Source organism: Triticum urartu, chromosome 1, assembly GCF_003073215.2.
Source record: "Triticum urartu cultivar G1812 chromosome 1, Tu2.1, whole genome shotgun sequence".
In the NCBI taxonomy this organism is placed as follows: Eukaryota; Viridiplantae; Streptophyta; class Magnoliopsida; order Poales; family Poaceae; genus Triticum; species Triticum urartu.
Window position 1 is genome coordinate 3337344 of NC_053022.1, and position 26532 is coordinate 3363875.

The following is a 26532-nucleotide window of genomic DNA, read 5'->3' on the forward strand; positions in this document are numbered from 1 at the left end:
TGATTAGGCACTGATTTGTCGCTGACTTGACATGCTTATGTGGCAGCAGGTCGCTGAAAATAAGTAGTTGGCTATTCGTCTTCGTAGTGCAAAGAGGAAACCGGAAGGGCTGCAGCGCAGCCGTCCACACCAACTACAATTGCGTCGCTGTCCTTGCCGCCTAGATGAATAAACAAAAACCAGATGCAAAACCACTCTTGATCCGAGACTAAACCGCTCAGGTCTAATTAAACTGGTATTGATATTTTTAGGGCGGCTTTGCTACATAAACGGAAGATTACGGGGCTTTACAGGCCTTGGCGCCCACCCCCACCAGTTAAAATCAGGGGGGGCGATTAATTAGGTGGACAGGGTTATTTAGCCTAATTAGAAAATGACAAGTCAGCTTATCCGTAAAGGTCCGTTGGTTTTGTCTGTGTGTCTAGCATTTTTGTTTTTAGGGTCTAAATCATACCAAAATTGACTTTAGGGAGCTATGGAGACAATGGAGTGGATTTGAGGGTGAAAACTATACTTCTTTCAAAACCAAATAAAAACAGGGGAAACTGGCAATGGGCCGGGCCCATAGCAGTGAGCGGCAAACAATAACTGGCCCCTCAGGCAGTTTTTGGGTTGGTTCGCCCCTAGCAGCCCGCCCCGTCGCCGTTGTCCGTCCTCCAAGCTGCGCCGGGCCGAGCTCCCGGCGGCCGACCCCGACCCCAACCTGCGTCCCCGCCGCGCCACGACCCCCCACCACCGAGCTTCGGGCCGCGTCAGCGCCAAATGCAGCGACTGCCGTGCCCGCTCGCCGGCTAGCACCACGACAACGCCACCGACCACGCCTGCGAGCTCTGCGTGCTCTTCTCAACTTCTCACGGTGATTTATGCGATGTATGAAGAGAATCGGGTTGTTGCTGCTGACTTTGGTGGTTTGAGAGTCGATTTCAGGGGCAGGAAGAGGATTCGGAGGCATAGAGATTAGTTACCGCACACCACCTGTTCGATGAAATGCCCGCAGCATGACAGCACGCTGCAGCGACGTCTTCTTCTCCTTTCTCCGCGGGCGCTCGCCAGTCCACGCTGCCACCCATCAATGTTGACAAGTCACCGTCTAAAAGGTTGTCCCAGAAGGTATAGCCTGAATCTGGTTGATGTGCTCTCATACACCTTTAGATTTTTTTTACTTCTTTACAATAATAGGTATTTTTTCTGTAGTTTCAGTTACTTGCTATAATAGAAACTGCTGATTTCAAACGCTAGCAAGTTCTTCACATGGACAAGACATAAGTGGGAATGCTATTGCTGCTCCATGCTCCTGGCTTTAGTTAAATATGGACCTCATTATCCTGTAGGAATTAATCATTCTTTTCGTGGCAGCAACATATTAATCTAGTTCTAGTCTCTAATCTTTATACTGCACATGCTTTCTGTACGTTGAATTAGTTTCCTATCTAGTTCAATGTAGATTCTGATTCTAGCTCCTAGACTTGTGCTCAAGTGTCTTTCATTTAACAGATGACTGCAATGAAGGCTGCCAATAAAGAGCTGAAAGGGATGATGAAGACTGTCAGGATTGAAGATATAGATGTATGCAACACCCTGTTGTGTACCAGACTCGTCATTTGCTTGCTTATTTTTCCTGTCTATTTTTGTTTGAATTACAACTGAATCCATACCTTTTTTTATAACGCGCAGAGCATGCAAGACGAGATGATGGATCTTATGGATGTGAGCAATGAAATACAAGAAACTCTTGGTAGAAGCTACAGTGTCCCAGATGACATTGATGAGGAGGAACTTATTTGTAGTTGGCCATTCTTAGATGACTCTAACACTAGGTATTATCACCCTAAAGTTACTGAATCAAATAGTTTGCCTTACAGTGATAACCAGCCAGGAACCACACGTCAATTTAAATTCTGTAGTTGAATTCAATCCAGCAAACTCTCAGTTTTTATCAGTTCTCAGGTCCATGATTTACCTGAAACGTTTTGGCACTTTTGTCATAAGCCCTGTACAGACAAGACAGTTCTCTGTTTGCTGCACTCATTTTGTATGTTGAAAAATGCAGAGCTTGATGCTTTGGAAGCTGATGGACTTTAAATCAAATTCAGTCCCATCATACCTCTAACGAAACAAGGAGACATATCTTGGTTTCGAGCTTAACTTACCTGCTGCACAAGGTGGTCATGCAGCAGTCATGGCAAATAGTCAGCAGGTAGCTAGTTATGTCAATTGCAAGACTGACTAGTTTCTGTGATGTTGATTTTCTGAGATAGTGGTTCGCATCATTTCCCATGCAATCACTGTGCATGAAGTTGTAGAAGGGTTTCTTTATCTCGTCACATGATCTAAATGAGAGGCTAGATACCTGCGATCATTATATATGGAACTATTCCTAACCTATAAATTGTGTATTTTGGGTTTAATTTCATGGCAAGTACCTGTATTGTTGGTGTGAACAACTGAGCTTATCCTAGCTTACTAGCAAAAACAACTCATGGGAGGACATGCAAATCACTTTAATGCCAAACATGTGCTATATGATGGATTTGATCCTGAGCTCTTGGAACAATTACCGTTGTCTCGGTCTTATCATACCACAGCACATACTCTGCTTCATTTCAGTTTCAGTGAACGTCTATGCTTGTGTCTCAACCAGTAGACTAATTTGATGTGCTTGCTTTCCTCTGCTTGTGCAGGAGGATGAACTAGGACTGCCTGCAGTGCCGCACACATCAATTCATATCTGAAACTAACAAAAAAAAACTATCGTGTAGGTTTGATCTTGATGTACATGGTTGGCGCTTTGTTTGTGCATGGAAAAATTCATTGTATCTTTCCTCATATACCACTGCAAGTCGTTGAACAATGGTAAATGGAGCTATTCTCTATACGATTGTACATCTAGTTCTTAGTATGTCTCTGTTTGCACTCTTCATGTCTATGATTGCACTAGCTTAGCTCTCGCCATTGACTGTCACCTGGGGCTTTTCATCTCATCTCATCTCATCTCATCCTTTGTTTAGCTTGTATTAGACATGAAGAAATTTCATCTTAGGTTGCATCTTTGTTCCATGTCAATCTCGCCAATTAATGCTTGAATTTAAGTGTAGTAGTAAATTATTTGTTGTTCCATCCTAGGGACAAGGATTACATACTCCTGGATACAATGCTCCATCACAAGGACCAGAACTTCATACTCCTTCCGTACAATCCTCTGTAAGTCCTTTTACATAGTACTGTGGTAATTATGTTTTTTTACGCACCTAGATCTGCGTGTTTACATTCATTTGTTCCTGTTTACGCATCGACCACTTGATCATTGTGATTTTTCCTGCTTGGTCCAAGGTATTTTACCTTGGTTCCTGGAGAACAATAAAGCGTGACCGCTGATATCACTCCAGTTAGTAGAGAAATGTAGAAATATTAATACGCCATATCAAGTACCCTTGTAGAATGTAGAGAACAGCCGAAACAACGTGTCGTATGTGGGTATTATGTCTAAACAAATATAACATAGACACTGCATACATTTTACAAGCACCCCACAAAACAAATTATATTTACGCATTGTCAGAAATCAGCAAGCAAGCAAACAAAGAAATATTAAGAACACGTGACGATTTTTACGTGGAAAACCCTTGCGGGAAAAAACCACGGGCACATGATGGTATCTTTTACTATATCAGGAGAGTGGCTACAAATACATAGACATACAATGAGTCATCAACTCTTCCTTACTTGCTGTAACGTAAGTGTGCTGAAAGGCACGGAACATGAACTAGATGAGGGTCGCTTAATGAGCATTTGGTATGCCTCCTGCATGCTTGGCCTTGCTTGTGGAGAAGATTCCAAGCAAGAAAAGGCCAGCTTGATGAGAGGAGATAACCTATTCTCTTCTGTTGTTGGTGTTGTCAGTCGTTGGTCCAGAATATCTTTCACCAGTATGACTTGTTCTCCGTTTGACATAGTACCATCTAATAGATCCCTTGGATGCTTCCCCATCACTAGCTCTAGCACAACCACTCCAAAGCTATAGACATCGCATTTCTCTGTCACAACAGATGTGTACGACAATTCTGCACAAAATAAAATCATTAGACTTCCGTCAGATGAGTCCTTCTGACGTGAGAAGAAAGGTTATAGTAGTACTAGTACATACCAGGAGCTATGTAGCCATACGTTCCTGCAAGTGCACTCCAGTTTGATGAATCGGGCTTAAGAATCCTTGCTGTGCCGAAATCCGAGACAAAAGCCTTGAAGGATGTATCAAGTAAGATGTTGTTGCTTGTGATATCTCGATGGATTATAGATGGACTGCATTCGTGGTGCAAATAAGATATTGCTTGAGCCACATCAGTTGCAAGAGAAATTCTCTTCTTCCAATCTAATTCCTTTGCTAGCTCCTGATTTTCTAATATTCCGTGGAGGCTTCCCTGCTGAATGTAGTCATAGACGAGAAATTTATATGTTGGATGGGAGCAGAATCCATACATTTTGACGATGCTTCGTTGTCGGATCTGTGTTAAGATTTCCATTTCACTACGAAATCTTCTTTCATCATCGAACTCTTCTTCCGTCTGATGAAGCTTCTTCACAGCAACCAGCTGGCCGTCTTGGAGTTGTGCCTTGTAGACTTTGCCGTATCCTCCTGTTCCAGTGATGTACTTATCATCGAAGTCTTCTGTTGCCCTTACAATATCGTCAAATGCTAATCTTCCATCAAAATTCCAAACAGAGAATAGGTCCCTTGCTTCAGAAGTGACACTTTCCTGTGGTTTTCTCTTCTTACGAGTAAGTATTATTATGACAACAATTGCAGCAACAATGCCAAAACCCATCACAAGAACAATTGGCAAAAGAAAACCAATTATCTTTCGTTTATGGTGACCAGCTACTGGAGTTGAGTAACAAGTTGGCAGGCCAGATAGGTTACCACACAAACCTTTATTGTGAAGAAACCAACTTGCTGAAGCATTTTGGAGTAGCCGTGTTGTTGGGATTGGTCCTTCCAAGTTGTTGTAGGACACATCGAGTGTTGAAAGGCTCACCATGCTTGCAAAAGAGGACGGAATGATGCCGCTGAACTGATTATGGGATAAATTCCAAAATTCTAGCATCCCCAACTTCCCAAGTTGCTGCGGCAATGCGCCACTGAGGTTATTGTTGCTTACATCTAACATGATCTGCAGACTTGCTAAATTTCCAATCACACCAGGCAAACTCCCATTGAAGCTGTTGCTGTTGATCTTCAAGGAAAGTAGTTTCATGCAGCCTCCTAGGTCCTCAGGTACTGACCCGCTCAGTCTGTTTCCAGATATATCAAGGTATGCTAGATTGCCTAGCTTTTCTATGTGTGTAGGTATGGATCCAAATAATTGGTTAGATGATAAGTTCAGTCTATATAAATTTGCTAAACTACAGATTTCTTGTGGAATCCCACCGCTGAGGCGATTAGAATTGAGACTTAGTTCTTCTAGGTTCAACAATTTAGAAAGGATTGGAGGTATGGAACCCGTGATCATATTTTGTGCTAGACGTAGTATCGTTAGTTTGGTACATGCATCTAGATTTGGTGGGATCTGCCCATAGAATCTATTCGATGCAAAGCTCATCCTTTTGAGTTGTGGATACACACCAAAGTGCTGAGATATATCTCCTGTTAGTTGGTTCCTCTGAAGGCTAATTTCAACCAAACTGGTACATGTCTTTAAACTCCTTGGAATGGGGCCATTGAACATATTAGAAAAGAGATATAGATATTGAAGCCTACCCCCTGAACATATATTTGCAGGTAAAGGTCCTGAAAGTGAGTTGTTAGCCAGCCCAAGTGCAACAAGGTTTATGAGGTCTCCGAATTCTTGAGGAAGAGAACCTGATAATTTGTTATGGTTGATGTACAGTTCTTGGATGTTTTGCAGCTTCCCAAAAGTTTTAGGTATTGATCCCGAAATTTGGTTCTGGTACACGTTTAAATATTTGAGGTTTAGCAGATTGCCAATCCCTTTAGGGATAGAGCCGGTTATCTGATTTTGATCGAGGGATAGTACTACTAGCTTGGTATTATTTCCTATGCTATCAGGAATAGTGCCAGATATTTGGTTGTTGGACAACCCAAAATTTTGGAGATTCAGCAAATAGCCCAATTCAAAAGGTATTGGGCCTGTGATTTGATTTGTATAGAGAGAAAGTTCATTGAGCATAGTGAGGTTGCCTATTTCTGGGGGTATTGAACCTGTGATTTGATTTTCAAAGAGAAAAAGTGTGTTCATCTTAGTGAGATTGGTTATGGAGATTGGAATTGGACCTGAAAAATCATTTGACTGAAGCTGAAGACTTTGCAAACGGACCAGTCTGCCTAGCTCTTGGGGTATAGGCCCTGAAAGTTGATTACCATATAGGTACAAATCATTTAGTTGGGTCAGATTTCCAAGGGTTTTTGGTATCATGCCGGTTAAGGGGTTGTTGCTTAGCTGTAGGCCTTGTAGGTTGACAAGGTTTCCAATCTCCTTAGGAATGGGACCAGATACCATGTTCTGGTGAATGACAAGATAATTTAACATTGTTAGGTTACCAAGAGACGCAGGGATATGTCCTGTGAGTCTGTTAGATGAGAGACCAAGCTGCATGAGACTCTGCAAGCCACCAAACTCAAACGGAATTTTCCCTTTGAGATGGTTGAAGCTAAGGTCAAGATAAGATAGTGATGATAGAGAGCTGATACTAGCGGGTAGTACACCGTGGAGACTGTTGTTCTGAAGGTCAATATATGCGAGGAATGGAAGAGCCGAGAAGTTGAGCTCACCAAGCTGGCCACGGATGCCAGCACCCGGCAGGGATATGTTGGTTACCACCCAGGGCATGCCGCGGCCATGGCGGATAGCCGTGCACATGATGCCCGACCAGTTGCAGGGCCTGGTGTTTTCTTGCCAAGAGCTCATCTGCAGTGGTGGGCTCGCAAGTGTAGCTTTCCAGTGGAGGAGGGCCATGCGTTGAGACCTCAGAGAGATCCCTCCATGGTGCACCGCATGTGCTTCTTCCAAGAGAAGAAGGCACGCCACCAGCAGTAGGCAGAGGTACAACAATGGTGTTGAGCATGATGGCATTTTTCTGCGTAGTGTTTGCATGCTTTGTTTGCTCGGGGGATATGATTCTGTGCATACTGTTGATGATTATTTAACTAGTGTGTCTTCCGTTGTTGTGAGGTCATCAATCAACACACAACAGTTGAGTGGAAGTTGTTGCTGGATGACTATTCTTCAGCGTGTCGCCATCCCTGCCCCTGTTTCCTTCCCTTTGGCAGCTGCTGCTGGGCAGACAGTTTTTCCTTCTTCAGTGTCGCCATCTATTCCTCTTTTTTTCTTTCCTTGTGCCTGTGGAAAAATGACAAGGTAATTATTACTAGAAAGCAATTGAAGGCAGGGATAGAAGGGTACCCACGGAGTACGCCTACTCATATCTTTCCCAGTTCTCCTCCGTCCAGAACTTATGCACTGAATGGACTTTGAGTTAACACTGCAGTAGAGTTTGTTCTATCTCCTGTGGTTGTTTTGATAGTATATTTGATCATGTAAACTGTAACTGCTTCAGTTAAGCTATTCTCCACGGTACCAATGTTAAATTTTCCCTTTTCACTTTTCAGTTGGTACATAGAACAAACTGTTTAGCTCACGGAATCGTGGCTGGTGGAGCAACACAACGACAAATTGTGGGAAAATTCTGTGCTGGTGGTAAAAATAGAGGTTTGGGTGTTGAATTGTGGTTAGTATAAATGCCAAGTCTTGTTGGAAGTCGTGTGTACGAGGAAAATGACAGAGTGGCTCTGTACAACCATGCAAGTATATATTGTTCGAAGTCCTGTGGAATTCATAACCTATACAACCAGGCAGCATCTTGACCACACAAGCTGAAGCAAAAATACAAGCTCAAATGGGTCACTGCGCTTTCGGTAGGTCTGCCGGCCCATGTACGTTGTTGATTGCCGTGTAACATCCGACATGCCAATATTCCCTGGTATGCCCCTTTTTAATTTATGAGTAATCAAAAGGGTGCAAATCCACTGTTCAACCTCCGATATTCCATCGAACATCTGAGAAGGCATTGAGGAAGGCAGAAGAAGACTTGTTTTGGAATAATGTGAGCCACTCTCTGTCTCTGTATGGTGGTTGTACATCCTATTATTATATAGCATGTCAATCACACCGTCTGCGTTGAATCTCGATGGAATGTTTAGGTTGGAAAGCAAGCACAAGATGAATCTGTATTAGAAAGTGATAATGAGAGCTGTTCTCTGAACTCACACGATTGTTCAGAGTATTATGTTAGGTGCCTGCCTACCTCTCTCTCTGCAATTTCTAATATACCATGCTCTGTAGTAGTCGGGTTTTTTCTTATCCTGTCACATGATCTAATTGAGAGAGGCTAGATTGTTGAGATCGTTATGAACATATTTCTGAACTCTTAAGTCGTGTATTTCAGGCTTAGTGTCATGAAAGATACCTTTTTTGTTGGTGCGAAGAACTGAGCTCATCCTAGCTTGATCTTACTAGTAAAACAAACTAGTGGAAAATTCCGTGCTGGAATTCTATTGATGGTTTCTATGTTCGATTGAGGTTAAGACAAATAGTGGACCGCATGCAAGTCTTGTTGGAAGTCATGTGTTTGGCTGCAGCTTGTGGAATTCAAAGCTGAAGAAAAGTTGCAAGCTCACGTAGGTTGAATCGGTAAAAGTCTACTACTAGCGCTTCATGTACGTCTGCTGGATTGCCGTGTAATATCAAGCACGGCAATATTTGCCACGATGGCTCTTTGCACGTTGCTACGGTAAAACTAAGGATGCCAAGACATTTTCCTTCTTCTCGCTTCGTCTCTTTCAACCTGCTCCTCGGCTCAGCCATCATTTCATTCCAGAGTGTCTTCACGCTGTTGGTTTTCGAATGATAGTGAGTTCTAAAAGGAGGTGTTCTCTGTACACCCTATAGTTAGCATGTGTGTGATTGCAACTAGCCTAGTTGAGTTCTGAGGTGAATTGGTATCTACTTTTCTGATAAAAAGGTTATTGGGGTATTTGCTAGTTCTCGTACCATCTATACTCAGCCTTTCTGTCAATAAGTTTGCATTAGGCATGTAGAAATAAGAAGGCTGTATGATATTTGTTCCGTGTCAGTCCTGCCAACCAATGGTTGAAACTAAGTAAGCCACATAAGTACTACTCCCTCCGTTCCAAAATGCTTGCCGTGATTTTAGTTTAAATTATTTGTTGTTCCGTGTGAGTCATTCTCTTTTTTTATACTTGAAGGTTTCCCTGTATAAAGGGCACTGATTACCCTGTATCATTTAATCATTCCTCTTGTGGCAGCAGGCTATTATTCTAGTGCTCTAATCTTTAAACTCCACATGCTTTCCCTACAGGTATGAAGGTCAACGTGACATCCTGTCCAACCAAACTTATAATCTTGACCAACTTGCTTTCGCATCAGACAGAATTAAAGATGCTCAACACACTGTGTGTTGCCTTAGTTTCCTATCAAGTTCATGATAGATTCTTATTCTGGCTCCCAAACTTATGTTGAATTGTCTTTCATTTAACAGATGACTGCAATGAAGGCTGCCAATAAAGAGCTGAAAGGGATGATGAAGACTGTCAGGATTGAAGATATAGATGTATGCAACATCCTGTTGTGTACCAGATTCATTATTTGCTTGCTTAATTTATCCTGTCTATTTTTGTTTTAATTACATCTCAATCCATACTTTTTATAATAATCATCCGCAGAGCATGCAAGACGAGATGATGGATCTTATGGATGTGAGCAATGAAATACAAGAAACTCTTGGTAGAAGCTACAATGTCCCAGATGACATCGATGAGGAGGAACTTATGGGCGGTATGGCTCTTATTCGGTAGTTGGTTATTCTCAGATAATTCAAAACCTTACTTGGCCAACTAGTTTTCCTTGCAGTGGTTACCAGCTGGGAACCACTCTTCAGTAAAAGTTTCGTAGTTGAATTTGATTCAGTACACTCTCCATTTTATATTGGTCTTAGGTTTCATCTGAAACACTTTTTTGGCCCTTTTGTTGCAAGACTGGTTTTGCGTCATGCATGTGTTAATTTACAGAAAAGACGGTTCTCTGTTTGCTGTTCTCATTTTGTACGTTGGAAAATACAGAGCTTGATGCTTTGGAAGCCGATATGGACTTTGAGTCGAATTCAGTCCCATCGTATCTCCAACCAGACAAGGAGACTGATCTTGATTCTGAGCTTAACCTACCTGCTGCACCAAGTGGTCATGCAGCAGTCCTAGCAAACCGGCAGCAGGTATGTCAATTGCAAGACTGACTAGTTCAGTTTCTGTTCACATTGATTCTGATGCTGATATCCCTAGGAAGAAATCGATGGTTCATGTCATTTCCCATGCAATCACAGTGTTTCCTTTTATCTTGTGACATGATCTAATTTGACAGGCTAGATGCTTGAGATCATTATGAATGTAGTGCTGAACTCATAACTCTTGTATTTTGGGCTCAACTTCATGATGCATGCATATGTTGTTGGTATGAACAATTTGAGCTCATAATAGCTTGATCTTAATAGTAAAAGAAACACACAGAGGGAGAACATGCAAACTGTTTTCATGCCAAACATGTGGTATATGATGGATTTCATGATGAACTTTGAAGTCTCCATTGAATATCTCAGACGGCACATACTTTAATTTGCTTGATTACCCCTGATTGCAATGTGAACACTTGTCAACCAGTAGACTAATTTGCTCTGCTTATTTTTGTCTGTTGGTGCAGGAGGATGAACTGGGACTGCCTACCGTGCCGCACGCATCTATTCGTACCTGAAAGTAACAAAAAAGCTATGGTGTAGGTTTTGATCTCGTTGTAAATGGTCGGCACTTTGTTTATGCATGGACAGATTCATTGTATCTTGCCTCATATACCACTGCAATCGTTGAACGATGGAATGTCTCTTTCCCTTTGTGTTGGAACAATAGTGTGTGATAAAGGGAGTGTTCTCTATATGGTTGTACATCCTGTTGTTAGTATGTCTCTGCTGAGTTGAATTGGTATCTGCTTTTCTGATAATGAAATTATGGGACGTTGCTAGCTCTCGTGTTGTCTGTCACGGCTTTTCCTATCATCTGATCTCATCCTTGGTTAAGTTTGTATTAGGCATCAAGAAAAACAAGGTTGTATCTTTGTTCCATGAAAATCTCGTTACAAGTGCTTGAAATTAAGTGAAGTAGTAAATTATCTATTGCTCGATCCTAAGGACAAGGACTACACATCCTCCATCCTAAGGACAAGGATACATATGTGTGCCCTACAATCCTCCGTAAGCTTTTTTACCTAGTACTGTTGTACTTTTCTTGTTTTATGCACCTATATCCGTTTGTTCACATTCATTTGTTCCGTTTACGCATCGAACACTTGATCATTGTGATCATTCCTGCTTGGCACAAGGTATTTTACTTTGATACCCAGAGAACAATAAAGCAGGATGACATGATAACGTGTCAGTTTTGGATTCCATTTTTTCACCTTCAGGTTCATGGGAGCAATAATAAGGAAAAGGACTACATACTCCTGCCCTACAATCCTCTGTAAGTCCTTTTACCTTAGTATATTGTGGTACTTCTCTTTTTTTATGCACCTATATATCTCCAATGTGCTTACATTCATTTCGTTCCGTTTATGCATTGTGATTATTCCTGCTTGGTCCAAGATATTTGATCTTGATTCCCATATGGAATAAATAAAGCAGGACAACATGGTACTGCGCCAGTTTTGGATTTCATTTTTTTCAATCTTTATTAGGTTATATGCGAGCAATAGTAGATAAAAAGAGACAAATATTAGGACACATTTAAGTACCCTACAGACAACAGCCGAAAGAAAGTGTCACATGTGGATACTACAGTCTTTAACAAATATAAGCAACCCGCAAACCAATTATTTTATGCATTGTAAAAATCAGCAAGCAAAAGAAATATCAAGAACACAGGACAAGACACACATTTTTACGTGGAAACCCTTGCAGGGAAAAACCACGGGCACACAACTGGTGATCTTTGTTGTATCAGGAGAGTCTACAAATACATAGACTTACAATGAGTCTTCAACTCATCCTGTGTGGCATGGCATGTCATATGGCAAGAGGATATATATAGGTGGTGTATGAGTGACTTGAATAAAAAATCGGAAATCTGAATCGGCCTCTGCTTTGACAGACCCTGGTTTCTCACTAGGATTCAGACCTTATATCAGCATGCATCCCTTGCTGTAATATAAGCGCGCTGAAAGGCACAGAACAAGAACTAGAAGATGGTCGCTGGATGAGTGTTTGGTATACCTCCTGCATGGTTGGCCTTGCTTGGGGAGAAGATTCCAAACAAGATAAGGCCAACTTGATGAGCAGAGCTAAGTTATTCTCTTCTGTTGTTATTGGTGTTGTCGGCCGTTGGTCCAGAATATCTTTCACCATCATTGACTGTTCGCCGTTAGAAAGACTACCATCTAATAAATCCCTTGGATGCTTGCCCATCACTAGCTCTAACACAACCACCCCAAAGCTATAAACATCACATTTCTCTGTCGCAACAGATGTGTATGATAGTTCTGCACAGAAGCGTCAATAATATTAGAATTAGGAATAAATGGATAGAGACGAATGCTTCTGACGTGAGAAGGAAGGTTATGCTAGTACATACCAGGAGCGATGTAGCCATACGTTCCTGCTAGTGCACTCCAGTTTGATGAATCGGGCTTAAGAATCCTTGCCGTGCCGAAATCCGAGACAAAAGCCTTAAAGGATGTATCAAGTAAAATGTTGTTGCTTGTGATATCTCGATGGATTATAGGTGGACTGCATTCGTGGTGCAAATAAGATATTGCTTGAGCCACATCTGTTGCAAGAGCAATTCTCTTGTTCCAATCTAATTCCTTTGCTAGCTCTTGATTTTCCAATATTCTGTGGAGGTTTCCCTGTTGAATGTAGTCATAGACGAGAAATTTATACACTGGATGGGAGCAGAATCCATACATTCTGACAATGCTTCGTTGTCGGATCTGTGTTAAGATTTCCATTTCACTACGAAATCTTCTTTCATCATCCAACTCTTCTTCGGTCTGATGAAGCTTCTTCACAGCAACCAACTGCCCATCTTGGAGTTGTGCCTTGTAGACTTTGCCGTATCCTCCGGTTCCAATGTTGTACTTATCATCAAAGTCTTCTGTTGCCCTTACAATATCGTCAAATACTAGTCTTCCGTCAAAATTCCAAACAGAGAATAGGTCCCTTGCTTCAGAGGTAACACTTTCTTGTGGATTTCTCTTCTTACGAGTAAGTATTATTATGACAACAATTGCAGCAACAATGACGAAACCCATCACAAGAACAATTGGCAAAAGCAAACCAAGTATCTTCCCCTTTTTGTGAGCAGCTACTGGGGTTGAATAATAAGGTGGCAGACCAGAGAAGTTACCACACAGACCTTTATTGGGAAGAAACCAACTCGCTGAAGCATTTTGGAGTAGCCGTGCTGAAGGGACCGGTCCATCCAAGTCGTTGTAGGACACATCAAGCATTGAAAGGCTCACCATGCTTGCAAAGGAGGATGGAATGCTGCCACTGAACTGATTATGTGATAAATTCAGAAGTTGTAGCATCAGCAACTTCCCAAGTTGCTGCGGTAACACACCACTGAGGTTATTTTTGCTCACATCTAACTTGATCTGCAGGCCTGCTAAATTTCCAATCTCACTGGGCAAACTCCCATTGAAGTTGTTGTTGTTGATCTTCAAGGACTGTATTCTTATGCAGGCCCCTAGTTCCTCAGGTATTGATCCACTTAACATGTTCCCAGATATATCAAGGTATCCTAGACTGCTCAGCTTTTCTATCTGTGTAGGTATGGGCCCGGATAATTGGTTGAATGATAAGTTTAGTATATATAGATGAGTTAAACTGCAGATTTCTGGTGGAATCTCACCACTGAGATGATTAGAGTCAAGTCTTAGTTTTTCTAGGTTGGACAATTTAGAAAGGATTGTAGGTATGGAACCCGTGATCATATTTTGTGCTAGATGTAGTGCCACTAATTGAGTAGATGCACCTAGATTGGATGATATCAGCCCAGAGAGTCTATTCGATGCCAAATTCATCACTGTGAGTTGTGGATAAACACCAAAATGCTGAGATATATCTCCTGTCAGTTGGTTTGACTCCAGGTCAATTTCAACTAAACTTGAACATGTCTTTAAACTACTTGGAATGGGGCCATTGAACATATTATACGCGACATTGAGAGTTTGAAGTCCGGCACCTGAACATATATTTGCGGGTAAAGGTCCTGAAAGTGAGTTGTTAGCTAGCTCAAGCACAACAATGTTTATGAGATATCCAAATTCTTGAGGAAGATCACCTGATAAATTGTTATTGAAGATTCGCATTTCTTGGATGTTGTGCAACTTCCCAAAAGTTTTAGGTATTGATCCTGATATTTGGTTCTCATTCAAGTATAAATATGCGAGGTTCATCAGATTGCCAATCTCTTCAGGGATGGAGCCGGTTATCTGATTTCCATAGAGGGATAGTGCTACTAGCTTGGTAATATTTCCTAGGCTCCCAGGAATAGTGCCAGATATTTGGTTGTCGAACAACTCTAAATTCTGGAGATTCAGTAAGTAGCCCAATTCTGAAGGTATTGGGCCTGTGATTTTATTTGTATCGAGAGAAATTACATTGAGCATAGTGATGTTGCCTAGTTCAGGGGGTATTGAGCCTATGATTTGATTTTGGTAGAGCATAAGTTGGTTTAGCATCTTAAGATTTCCTATTTCTGGGGGTATTGGACCTGTGATCTGATTTTCATAGAGAACAAGTAGGTTTAGCTTAGCGAGTTTGCCTAGTTCTGGGGGTATTGAACCTGTGATTTGATTTTCAAAGAGAAAAAGTTGGTTCATCTTAGTGAGATTGGTTATGGAGATTGGAATTGGACCTGACAAATCATTTGAATTAAGCGCAAGACCATGCAAATGGACTAGCCTGCCTAGTTCTTGGGGTATAGGCCCTGAAAGTTGATTACCAAACAGGTACAAATCATTTAGTTGGGTCAGATTTCCAAGGGTTTTTGGTATCATGCCTCTTAAGCTGCTGTTGCTTAGCTGCAGACCTTGTAGGTTGACAAGCCTTCCAATCTCCTCAGGAATGGGACCTGATACCATGGTTTGGTGAATGGCAAGAATATTTAACATTGTGAGGTTGCCCAGAGATGCAGGAATATGTCCTGTGAGTCTATTAGATGAGAGCTCAAGCACCCTGAGACTTTGCAGGCCACCAATCTCACTAGGAATTTTCCCTTTGAGCTGGTTGAAGCTAAGGTCAAGTGCTGAAAGTGCTGACAGGGAGGTGATACTAGTGGGTAGTGCACCATGGAGACTGTTGTTTTGAAGGTTGATATATGCGAGGAATGGAAGAGCCGAGAAGTTGAGCTCACCAAGCTGTCCGCGGATGCCAGCGTCTGGCAGGGAGATATTGGTCACCACCCAGGGCATACGACGGCCATGGCGAACAGCCGTGCACATGATGCCCGTCCAGTTGCATGGGCTGGTGTTTTCTTGCCAAGAGCTCATGCGCAGCGGTGGGTTTGCAAGTGTAGCTTTCCAGTGGAGGAGGGCCATGCGTTGAGACCTCAGTGAGATCCCTCCATGGCGCGCTGCATGCGCTTCTTGCAAGAGAAGAAGGCACGACAGCAGCAGTAGGCAGAGGTACAGTAAAGGTCGCATTTTCCTTGCTAGTTTTTGCATCTGGAATTTTGGAAATGTGTTTGGTTGGGGGATGTGATTCAATACACAATGCAGCTCTATTGATGAGTATTTAACAGTGTGCCGGCCATTGTTATGGGGTCCTCATTCAACACACAACAGTTGAGTGGAAGCTTTTGCTGGATGATATTCTTCAGTATCTGTCACCATCTCTGCCCCATTTTTCTTTCCTTTGGCAGCTTTGTTGGACTGCCAGTTTTTCTTTTTCAGCGTGATCATCTCTTACTCTATTTTATTTCCTCATGCCTGTGGAAAGATGACACAGTAATTACTCCCTGAAAGCAAATTGAAAGCAGGGATAGAAGGGTACCCACCACAGCATACGCCTACTCATATCTTTCCCAGTTCTCCTGCATCTACAACTTATGCACTTAATGGACTTTTGAATTAACATTCTAGTACAGTTTTTATCGGATGGTATCTCCTCTGATTGGTTTGATAGTATTTCTTATTTGTTTGACCATAACTGCTTGAATATTTTTTAAGCTATTCTCTAAAATGTTTCCCTTTTTGCTTTTCAGCTGGTATGAAACAAAATATTTAGCTCAAGTGGATGGTTAACCATGGGAAAATTCCATTCTGGAATTCTATCGATAGTGAATATGAAAAGGTTTATGTGCTGAATTTTGGTTCATACGAATCTTGGACCAATTGTGTCCTGTGTCCGAGGGAATACGAGGCAGTGGCTGCAACTTGTTGAATTCAAGTGGCTGGCTGAAGAAAGGTCCAACTTGTGGGATACAAGTGGGGGAATACAATTAAGCAAAAATTTGGAGCACACTGACTGAAGAAAAATTCCAAGCTCAAGTGGATTGATTTGGTAATATTCTACTTCTTCTAGCACTTTCTGTACGTCTTCCCATGTATGAGTTGATTGCCCAGCACTTTGTAAATACAAGTAACCAAAAAGTGTGCAAATGATTAGTATTGCTCCCATACTTTGGTAGCTCCAAGTGGCGCCTGTGCTTATGTGTATGTGTAAATTAGACTGGTTGCATCTTAAACATAGTCTCTAAGGTAGACTCATACTACCTTTGCTGTTTGACACACTTTCTGCATTATTCTGTACGTCACCCCGTGCATGGTATTCTCTTGCCTTAGCTCCTGGTCACAAGAACTTGATTTTTTTTCCTTCCTGATCCCAGTTGAACAATGAAATGTCTGTTTACTACTTTTGTTTTGGAATAATAGCGAGTGATAGAGGGAGCTGCTCCCAATACGGTTGTACGTCCTGCTTTTAGCATGTCTGGTTCCACTAGCTGAGGTGAATTTTGATGATTTTTTTGGTTGAATTGGTATCTACTTTTCTTATAAATAATTTATGGGGCATTGCTAGCTCTCCTGTTTTCTGCCACCTGGGCCTTTTCACATGATCTTAAGTTTGTCATAGGCAGAAAGGAAAAAGAAGGCTGTATGTTTGTTCCATGTCAATCTCGCCAACCAATGCTTGAAACTAAGTAAGACACAAGGTACCGTAGTAGTAAATTATTTGTTGTTCCATGTCAATCATTTTTCTTAAGAGCACACGACGAATTTCCAATGTTTGCTTGCCTGCGTTACCGTCAACCAAACTTGTACTGCAAGTCTGTAACAAAAGTCTCTGATTATTCAGACTATTAAGTTAGCTGATTAATTTAATTTACAAACCTTCAGGGGCGGGCCACAACCAGTATCAACCTTTGAGACACATCTTCCTGCTCACCTGTTGCCAAATGATATACTGACGCCTGTGTAGATAGATCATTGTGCCCAGCTGATATTTCTTATGTGCAGCAGTGCCGGATCTGATCATCAGAGTTCGTGAGATGCTGCACACAGCATCACGACCGTCATGGGTGAATCCTATGGTGTGCCCAAATAATTATGGTGGACAATCAAGCCAAAAGAGAATATTTGGTGAAGCCGACCACGATTTTTTTTAGAGAAAAAGGACGCACCGCCCGCTTTCATTATATCATATTAACGAAACATGAAGGCAGATCACCTCAGAAGGAGTGCTTGCAGGTTCCGAGTCAGCTCAGGATGTATCTTTTCATGCTTCCAGTTGAATGATCTACATCACATCTCCAGCACTGACGGGAAGGCTTGGAGCTCTCTTGTGCCTGATCAAGCATGAGTCCAGACTATATGGAGCAACTCTCCATTTGATGGACAAAACGATCCAGCAGTTCTGATTGCATATCCAAAATTGGTTTCCATCACATCAAAAGATTGATTATTTTCTGTTCTACCCCAAGGACAAGGACTACATATTCCTGGATATATAATGCTCATATGGACAAGGACTTCATAATCCGGCCCTACAACCCTCTGTAAGTGTTTTTACTTAGTATATACTGTACGTCTCATGACATCCTCTGTAAGGTCCCTGAACTCGACGATTATTCAGATTATTGTGTTAGGTTCTAGATTTTCTGCTACAACTCGTCACGAGAAACGAAAGCAAAAGCAAGCATCGTGCCTGTCTCCGGCTTGTTGGGGTGTGTGCTCGATCACCCCCCGTCCCGTCATCATCATCACGGTCATCTCCTGCACGCTTGTTGGGGTGTGTGCTGCCTGACTCGGCTACTTGTGCAGTTGTGCAGGAAGGAAGAAGTGTGCTCGCCAACCCTGCCCTGCATGCAGTGAGTCTATCCGAGACAAGCTCCAGGCTTTCAGTGGATGGAGGGTTTGGCCACAGCAGCAAGTGCACATACAGAATAAACATTTTGCACCCAAACACACACTCCTAATTATTCATCAGATGGATAATATACCACATTGGTTGGTAGTGTTCTACCAGGGTTTCCTGCCCCATATTTGGGCCAATAGAGGTCCGATCATATGGTCTTTGCTGCTTTGATGCTTCACTGATTTTTTTTACGATTGTCACCTAGCTCTTGTCTCAGAAGTGCACGTGTTGGGAATGGCTTAAGTGCGCGGTGGAAACCAATAATTTTTTCATAAACTAGTGACGATGGTGATAATCAACATCAAGACCAAGTTGGAACAAGATAAATGAAATAAGGGACAGTCTTTGACCATTAAGTAACATATTTTTTATTTATTGAATCCAAATGGCAATACAACTTTTTTTATCAACCAACACAACCACTTGGTCCACCATAGTTGAACATATAACCTTTCTTGTATTCGAGAAATAAATTATTTGCTCTATAACAATCTGGCCTATCAACTAACTTGATCATGGGAATGCCAAAGAGGTCAGAAGAATGGCCATTTGGATTGTAATTCTGAATGTGCTTGAAGTACGCAGATCTCTTATCGTCATAATCGGGGAAGTGACCGCTACCCATTGGAGGACCATGTGCATTCTTCAAGTAATTCACGAATCCAGTCAAGGCTTGTATACGTCGTGTTCCGGGGCAAAGCTTATTTGGAAAATGTCCCAAGAATGATGGTTTTTGTAAATCGTGACGGTACACCACCCAATCTCCGGAATTTGGATCCTGTAGTCAACAAGGGATTGATGACATCAATGAACAATAAATTTCATGTACAAAAAGAGTAGAAAACATGTTATTTGCAAGAATCTTGGGTGGCGTACAATTTCCTAGATTCCAATGTTCCATATTTTCTTAATAAAATACAAAGCATGGTACTCAATAACCATGTGAATTTATGCCTAACTAATTTTAACATTAATAAGATCTAACTTTGTTAATTTTAATCCTCTATTCTGAAATAGTTGCAATCCACTACCTATTTTTCCTATTCAAGCAGCCATGCCACGTCAACAAGTCATACATGTTAGTTGTAAGTTTACTTTTCTTTCTATGTGTGCATCCATACCACATCAACAAGTCATGCATGTTCCCGGTAAGTTATATTTTTCATATGTGCTTGTTTTTCCTATCCATGCAGTCTTGCCACGCCAGCAAGTCATGCATGTTCATCATAAATTACTGGTTTTGCATTTATTTTTTGTTGTCATGAATGGAGTATATGTTGGACACTCTGAGGATACCTATGCAGTTCATATTTCACATTTTGTTAGAAAAATGGAATTCTGTTAACTACAATCCAACTTTTTCTCTTTTGTAGTTGCTCTTATAGCATCTATTTACGTGATTCATTTGATGAGGTTGCTGCAGGAACGCACTTGTATCATCTACTTATTGTAGAAATAGTAGCATATTTGTGAATTCATATAGATATAGTAATCTCCAGAATGGGACAAATGGTGCACCTTGTTGAGGCTAAGCCTAACGTAGTGGTCTTGTTCGCCATAAATTGATGGAGGAGCCACGGCTTGTCCAGGTACCAGATTAGCTCGACTTGCAGGAACAAATCCTGGGCACTGCAAGTTGTAGCACCCCTTCGATTTCAAGTCCTTCTGAGCAACAAAAAAGGAAACATGTATTATTTTGGATCTAAAGAGACTTTTACTTAGTCCAGTAGTGCCTCTAACTCCTATGAAATACCAGAAAACTATATGGGGACCACAATAATATATAACTTGTTAAAATGACATTGATTATACTTACGGTCCAATATGTAAAGAAGCGAATATCTCTGTTATGGTACAAAGAGGGGGAAATCTGCAAGCAGAAGCAAATTATGAAATAGTTGTTTATTCAAAAGCATTTTGACTTTACCATAATGGGTGATATGTTTGTACATGAAATCCAACTTGAATTAAGTTGTAGTTTCCTCCATCTTGACAATAGATCTGTAAGGATGCTCCGGATTCTTGAGAAGTACCTTGATTTGGTGAAGCCCATATACTCATGTCAGCTCGAAGGCCGTAGAATTATCCTGGCTCTGTGTGCCACATTGCATACTAGTGATAGAAGATTATAGCTCGAATTAGTAAATAACAAGAAAAATCTATAGAGAATGACATAATAAACAAGTGAAGTTGTGCGTTCTTGGCCTTGGTATGAGGTTCACCTACTAGACATTTACAATGGGGAATTTTTCATGCTATCTTGGAGTTAGTCTAGATTAGTTTTCATTGGCCTTGTTGAGTATATCATACTGGATTTAGCTTCCTCCGTGGGGTGTGGTGTCAATCCAACGCAGTTAGACCTTTTGTAGTGATGCATGCAATGCTTTAGTTCATGTGCATTTTCGATGGTCTTACTTACGTGTTTGGGCTCACAACATCTTCTCTCCTCCTTGTGGCATGGGTGAAACAAGATTTGATTCTCTCTCTAATAGCTGTGAAGTGTATTGCCAATAAAGTTGGTATGTCAGCATAAGTCTCCAATAGAGTATGTCTTAAATGCCTTTCTGAAGCTGTTGTTCACAGTATTTTGGTAGCATGTTTTGTATGTAATGATCATAACTTTTGCGGTATATATGGGATCAAGATAAGTTCATTTAGGTGTATCCCTTTTATCTAGTCTTTATATACCACCTTGTCTCTTGGACCATTGGCCATAATTTAGATTGACCAGCAATGATTTAGATACATCATGAATGAATTAGATTTCTACTGTTTTTTTCTCTATGGTTTAAATATGTGATGCTTATATTGGAAATACCTTGACTTTGCCTTTTATATTTGTCACATGTCACTCTGGCATATATATTGTGACGTTTTTTGTGATCAATACCCAACAAGTTAACAAAATATCCCAAATCTAATACATGAAAAAGTAAAGAGAGATATATACAGAGAATGGGGTTGAGTGTGTGTACATGAGAAACAATGCCGCTTCCTTCATTCATGATATCAGCTCTCCAAGGAAAATGGAAAGGTTTAGGTCTTAGAAGAGTGGTGTTCTGCAGAGGGAAATAATAGTTCATGACTAGTTAGCATATATAATTGATGTACAGAGTCTTTGAAAGATAAGTATTTGTTTCACATATGTGTCCTAAATTTTAGTTGGGCATATAAGTAACATAAAGTAGTTATGAATATTAACACCAATAGTAATTATCAAGATTAAGTGGTAAAGTAGATACAACAATGGGATAATACATAAAATAATTGATAAAAAGTTGTATATATCAAAATCTAAAAGTAAAATATTGGTTACCTTCTCATTTGTCTGGAGATTGACATCTACGTCTATCGATTCAACAAAGGTGAGGTGGAAGGTTATACACAAAAAGCATAGTAAGACCGATATGGCAACATAATCACCTCCCATTTGTATAGGTAATTGTGTTATTTTCAATGAAATAGTAACTATGTGATTCTTGACGTACTTGTATCTTCTTCATAGAACACAACTTATATAGAATTGAGCCAGGTTCTTTTTTTAGAAGGCTTTAGATTGCATTGTACTGATGATGCACTGAACATTTAATGGGTAGTCATCCGGTGAACTAATCTTTCTAGAGTTGGGTATAAATCAATTGTTTAATTAATGTTCATTAAATATGGACTTGGTTTACATCCAAATAATGATTGCTTGATGGCCTATCTTTTATATGAATATAGATCAATTTATGCATCAATAATAATTAACAATGGACTTGATTTACATCCAAGGAATGGATGTATGAGGACATATAAAATGGTCTTATCTTAGAAGTTCCACTTAGGATAATTGCAGAGGTGGAGGAGAGAGAAACCATAAGAAAAGACTTGCCTTCTCTTCATTAAGATATGATCTCTTAGCAAAAATTCTCTCACCACATAAGTAGGAATATCTTGTTATTAGAGATCAGACGAAGAGTAATACATTGTACATCATTTTTTGTTGTCTTCTCTAGTTTACACAGGGGACGTAAGATAAGACAATTTTATCAACCATTGTACATGCCCTCATGGTCTATATTTTCTTATATGCAAAAAATAGGCATTGTCTCAGTGTTCCTTAAGTGTGGAGCTGATTTGCATCTAATGAATGTTTGATTCATGATATATCTTTGTTTGGATATGAATATAGATTGATTTTTCATCAATTTTTATTTCTTAGTGGACTTGATTGACACTCTACTCCATTTAACACATATACCAGTTAAGTTAAAGAGGGTCCCCATGTTAATTGCAGGAAAATTGGGCTAATGTTAATATTACAACACCTATAGACATGGGACCATTGGCTGACCTGGCTACAAAAATATACTATATGTACCCTGTTGACAATACCATTTGTTGGAATGACTCACAAATTTCATTATTCGCCATTCAATGACTACAATCTAGGGCCACGACACCAAGATAATCCTCACGATCTCACAATGACGACACCAAGCCCAAATGCCTCGAAAGATTTGCAAAGATATTGCGAATAGAACATCTCCAATTTCAGGGACAAACATCATTGAAAATATATCTATCCATTTTGAAGTTTAATTGTGTTGATTAAAAAATATTAATGTACTAACAGTTGTGATTAAGGAAAAATCCATGTTTCTTTACGTGTAGAAGTACATGGAGCCACAGGAAGACGCGCCTATCAGGCAGAAAACTTGGAGTGACCATATCTTGCAGGTGGTCGAAACTAGTCATGGAGATTGACCAGCACCCAGGGACTTTGGGCTTGGCGGCTGTTCCAGCGGAGCAAGAAGAACAACAAATCATGGTACCTTCTGTTGTGGCATTCCGGCCCTCGAGGCCAACGGTTGCGTCACTCCTTCTTGCCATCAGTGTCGCATGTGACTCTAGATCTGTGCTTCCCTGTCGGCGGCAATGGATGAGTTGCGAGAGAATCGCGGGAAGAAGTTGCACAACATACAATTTATATGGTCTGATAAAGGTATGTGTGAAGGGCAAAACAACAGCACGTCCCTCAAGAATTACGCCGGTAACAGGGCGATGCGTGGAATTCTGGCATGAGAAACAAGGGCATGCTTTCCGCTGTAAAAACTTTTTTAGAAGGATCCCTTGTAACAACTTTGGGCCCATGCCTGGCGCGATGGGCTTCCACGCCATCGTTGAGAAGGCACGAGCTGACCCGTTTAATAGGCTTTTTTTAATCATCGTACATCCATTTCTTTGGGCCGTTTCAGGTCACCCGTCTAGACCTTTGGCTGTTTCCGGACCATCATTTTGTGTGGTGTAGACTACTTCAGCCCATCGTAATTGTGAGGTCCATCACGGGCACCAAATCATAGAGCCTAGCACGCACACACAGTTGACTAGAATTGCCCTTGTGTTGAGAGAGGAGGGTCAGCAGTTGCTATATGCAGAGATAGCCAGGGTCTTTACTTGGGCAGCTCAGCGCTCGTCATTGCAGGTGTATGGGATGCACCAACGCTGGAAGCCATAGCATGTCGCGAAGCCGTGGCGTTGGCAGAAGACCTCAACCTACATAACTACATCGTGGCATCCGATTGCAAACAGGTTGTTGACGATCTAGCCAAGGAAAGCCAAGGAGCATATGGTGCTGTAATCAGAGAGATTAGACATAGAGTTCCATCTACTAGCAAGTTTATTTTTGAAAGGCGTGCGGCGAATGTTGAAGCCCACAAGTTAGCTAAATATGCTTTGTCTTTACTCCCAGGGCGTCATGTGTGGTTTGGCCAGCCACATGACCAAACTTGTATCCCACTCTCTGTGGATTTTGAGTAATAAAAGGCTTTTACCCCTCAAAAAAAAAGTTGACTAGAATTGCCTTCACCAAGCGCGAGAGCTTTATCACAACGGATGTATGTCGCTCTTTGCTAGCGTTACGACGTCAATCACCTACAGGCGTGTCCAGCGGGCCAATCCATTGAGCGGAAGCATTCCCAAAAGTTTTGGGAAGCTTCCAAATGTTTTTTTCTTCTCTGTGTTTTTTGCTTGTTTTTTTGACCCGGTTTCTATTTCTATTTTTTCTTTTTCTTCTTTTGTTTCTTTCTTTTTCGTTTCCTGTTCTTCTCTTTTACTTTTTCCTTTTTAAATACATGAATTTGAAATAATAGTTTTATTTTCTACTATTTTTTCCTCCCAGTTTTTTACCTTTTACATTTAATTTTATTTTATTTTCTAATTTCAAAATTTTCGATAAATGTTCAGATTTTCTAAACTGTTCACGTTTTTATGAAAAAAATCACGTTTTTCAAATCAATTTTTTATTTTACCAAAATATGTTCAAAATTTAAAATTTTTATCACAATTTCAAGAAATTTTCAAAAAGTTTTCACATTTCTAAAAAATTGTTCGAGACATAAAAAATTATTTTGGAATCTTAAATATTGTTCACCATAAAACATAAAATGATCAGTGTAACTAAAATTTATTCACCGTATATTAAGTAAATTTCATTGTACACAAATAAAATGTTCATTGCATATTCAATCATTCTTCAGTGTGTGTTTTGTAAAATTGTTCACCATATATAAAATGTTCATTCTCTATAAATAAAATTTTCATCAAAATATATAATTAATTGTTAAGTGTGTATTCTATCAAAATGGAATTTGAAAATTGTTCATTTTTTCAAAATTTAGATAGAATTTCGATCTTTTGCTTGGATTTAAAAAAACCGTGTTCTCAACATTTATTCGTGTTTTCAAAAAGTTCACTATTAAAAAAAATTCAAATTTCTTTTAATATTTTGGACTAAAAAATTCAAATTTCTTTTAATATTTTGGACTAAAAGAATTTATCGTTTCTAAAAATATTCAGAATTTTGAATTCGCAAACATTAAAAAATTTCAATTTTTGGACTAAAAGAAAACAACCCATACACAAGCTCGCGCTGGCTCGCTGGTGCCACAGCGCTAGCGCTCGCTGACGGGTCAGACCTATTCAAGGGTGACCAGCGAGGGACTCGTACACTAGCCCTCGCTAAAAGCGATGGATAGCAGCCCTAGAGCTATGTATTTCAAATGCTCTACTTTTTTTTTTGTGTACACACTGAATATTTTTCAAATGCATGATGAACATTTTATAAAATACGTCTCTGAACATGTTTTTGAACACATGTTAACCATTTTTCAAGTACATTTTTAATATTTTTCAATACATGTGAAACATTTTCAGGTACACCTTGATAATTTTGTAAATGCATGATGAATATTTTTTAAATACACATTGATTTTTTTTTTCTGAATACGCAACATTTTCCATATACTTGCGAACATTTTTTAATTATATGTTGACCATGGACAAACTTGTTTTTTGAAATTTCATGAACATAATTTTGTTAAAAGTGTGAACATTTTACAATGTCACAAACAAATTGTACTGCATGAGAATTTTTTAAACTCACAAACATTTTTCTGAATTGTTTGAACATTTTTTAAAACCACGAGAACATGACTTTTTACATTCCCCGAAACATTTTTATATTACACGATGAACATTCTTTAAAAACTACTTTTTTAGGGATTTTTTAGAAACTACTGGTAAACCACGGCACTTATTTTGGAATGGATGATTTTTTTTCTATATATCTACGTATCTATAGTATATTTTGCATAAGTGAAAAAAAAAGCCTCACACCCGCGAGAAAGAAAGAAAGCCGACTGGCGAGCGACTGCGGTGTCTGCTCGTCGGCAAAGCCACCGATCACGTCCGTCAGCTCTTCTCCCCGCTACTCCCTTGACCAGTGGCGGAGCCAGGAAATTTGTATCACTAGGGCCGAAGGCCGCTAAAACAGGCTGGGGAGGGCCAAGACAATGAAAAATAAGCTTTTAACAGTAGATAATCACTGATTTTTGCACTGTTCATCAACAAATTAGCACTACATCCATATTGTTAGGGGGGGCCAGGGCCCTTGCTGGTCCCCCCTGTCTCCGCCACTGCCCTTGACCCCCAGTACTCACAGCCTCAGGTCAGTAGGTGTTGCGTTTCCGCCGCCTAGTGCTCTCTCCTTCTACCAAATCC

At 40.4% G+C, this 26532-nt stretch overlaps 3 protein-coding genes and 1 pseudogene across 4 annotated transcripts; 1 reads left to right on the forward strand and 3 right to left on the reverse strand.

Annotated features, from left to right (window-relative positions):
- Positions 1-630: 630 nt before the first annotated feature.
- LOC125541371 (vacuolar protein sorting-associated protein 60.1-like) lies at positions 631-11104 on the forward strand. 2 transcript variants are annotated; one of them, XM_048704801.1, is made up of 11 exons: positions 631-1110; positions 1495-1566; positions 1675-1817; positions 2051-2197; positions 2682-2853; positions 3124-3201; positions 9394-9487; positions 9574-9645; positions 9758-9869; positions 10154-10302; positions 10785-11104. In XM_048704801.1, exons 5-11 carry the CDS (start codon positions 2771-2773, stop codon positions 10833-10835), a joined length of 639 nt encoding a protein of 212 aa, XP_048560758.1. In that variant the 5' UTR covers positions 631-1110; positions 1495-1566; positions 1675-1817; positions 2051-2197; positions 2682-2770; the 3' UTR covers positions 10836-11104. The 2 variants fall into 2 exon arrangements, with proteins under 2 accessions (XP_048560758.1, XP_048560762.1); XM_048704805.1 differs by having other exon boundaries at positions 2760-2853.
- LOC125541336 (probable leucine-rich repeat receptor-like protein kinase At1g35710) lies at positions 3533-7557 on the reverse strand. The gene is made up of 2 exons (XM_048704781.1): positions 4145-7557; positions 3533-4061 (listed from the first exon to the last, which is right to left on the reverse strand). The coding sequence occupies exons 1-2, from the start codon at positions 7107-7109 to the stop codon at positions 3709-3711; spliced, it is 3318 nt and encodes a 1105-aa protein (XP_048560738.1). The 5' UTR covers positions 7110-7557; the 3' UTR covers positions 3533-3708.
- A 1054-nt stretch (positions 11105-12158) lies between the features above and the next one.
- Positions 12159-16380, reverse strand: LOC125541327 (probable leucine-rich repeat receptor-like protein kinase At1g35710). The gene is made up of 2 exons (XM_048704772.1): positions 12704-16380; positions 12159-12611 (listed from the first exon to the last, which is right to left on the reverse strand). The coding sequence occupies exons 1-2, from the start codon at positions 15798-15800 to the stop codon at positions 12238-12240; spliced, it is 3471 nt and encodes a 1156-aa protein (XP_048560729.1). The 5' UTR covers positions 15801-16380; the 3' UTR covers positions 12159-12237.
- Positions 16381-18895: 2515 nt separating this feature from the next.
- LOC125541358 lies at positions 18896-21919 on the reverse strand (annotated as a pseudogene).
- Positions 21920-26532: the final 4613 nt, after the last annotated feature.

Bases quoted from the DNA above. Each gene is read 5' to 3' on its own strand.
- LOC125541371 (XM_048704801.1), top strand. From the start codon at position 2,771: ATGTACATGGTTGGCGCTTTGTTTGTGCATGGAAAAATTCATTGTATC. The intron at 9,870-10,153 runs GTATGGCTCTTA...TGGAAAATACAG, and splicing joins TGAGGAGGAACTTATGGGCG to AGCTTGATGCTTTGGAAGCC. The intron at 10,303-10,784 runs GTATGTCAATTG...CTGTTGGTGCAG, and splicing joins TCCTAGCAAACCGGCAGCAG to GAGGATGAACTGGGACTGCC.
- LOC125541336 (XM_048704781.1), bottom strand. From the start codon at position 7,109: ATGCAAACACTACGCAGAAAAATGCCATCATGCTCAACACCATTGTTG. The intron at 4,062-4,144 runs GTATGTACTAGT...TATTTTGTGCAG, and splicing joins GTATGGCTACATAGCTCCTG to AATTGTCGTACACATCTGTT.
- LOC125541327 (XM_048704772.1), bottom strand. From the start codon at position 15,800: ATGCAAAAACTAGCAAGGAAAATGCGACCTTTACTGTACCTCTGCCTA. The intron at 12,612-12,703 runs GTATGTACTAGC...GCTTCTGTGCAG, and splicing joins GTATGGCTACATCGCTCCTG to AACTATCATACACATCTGTT.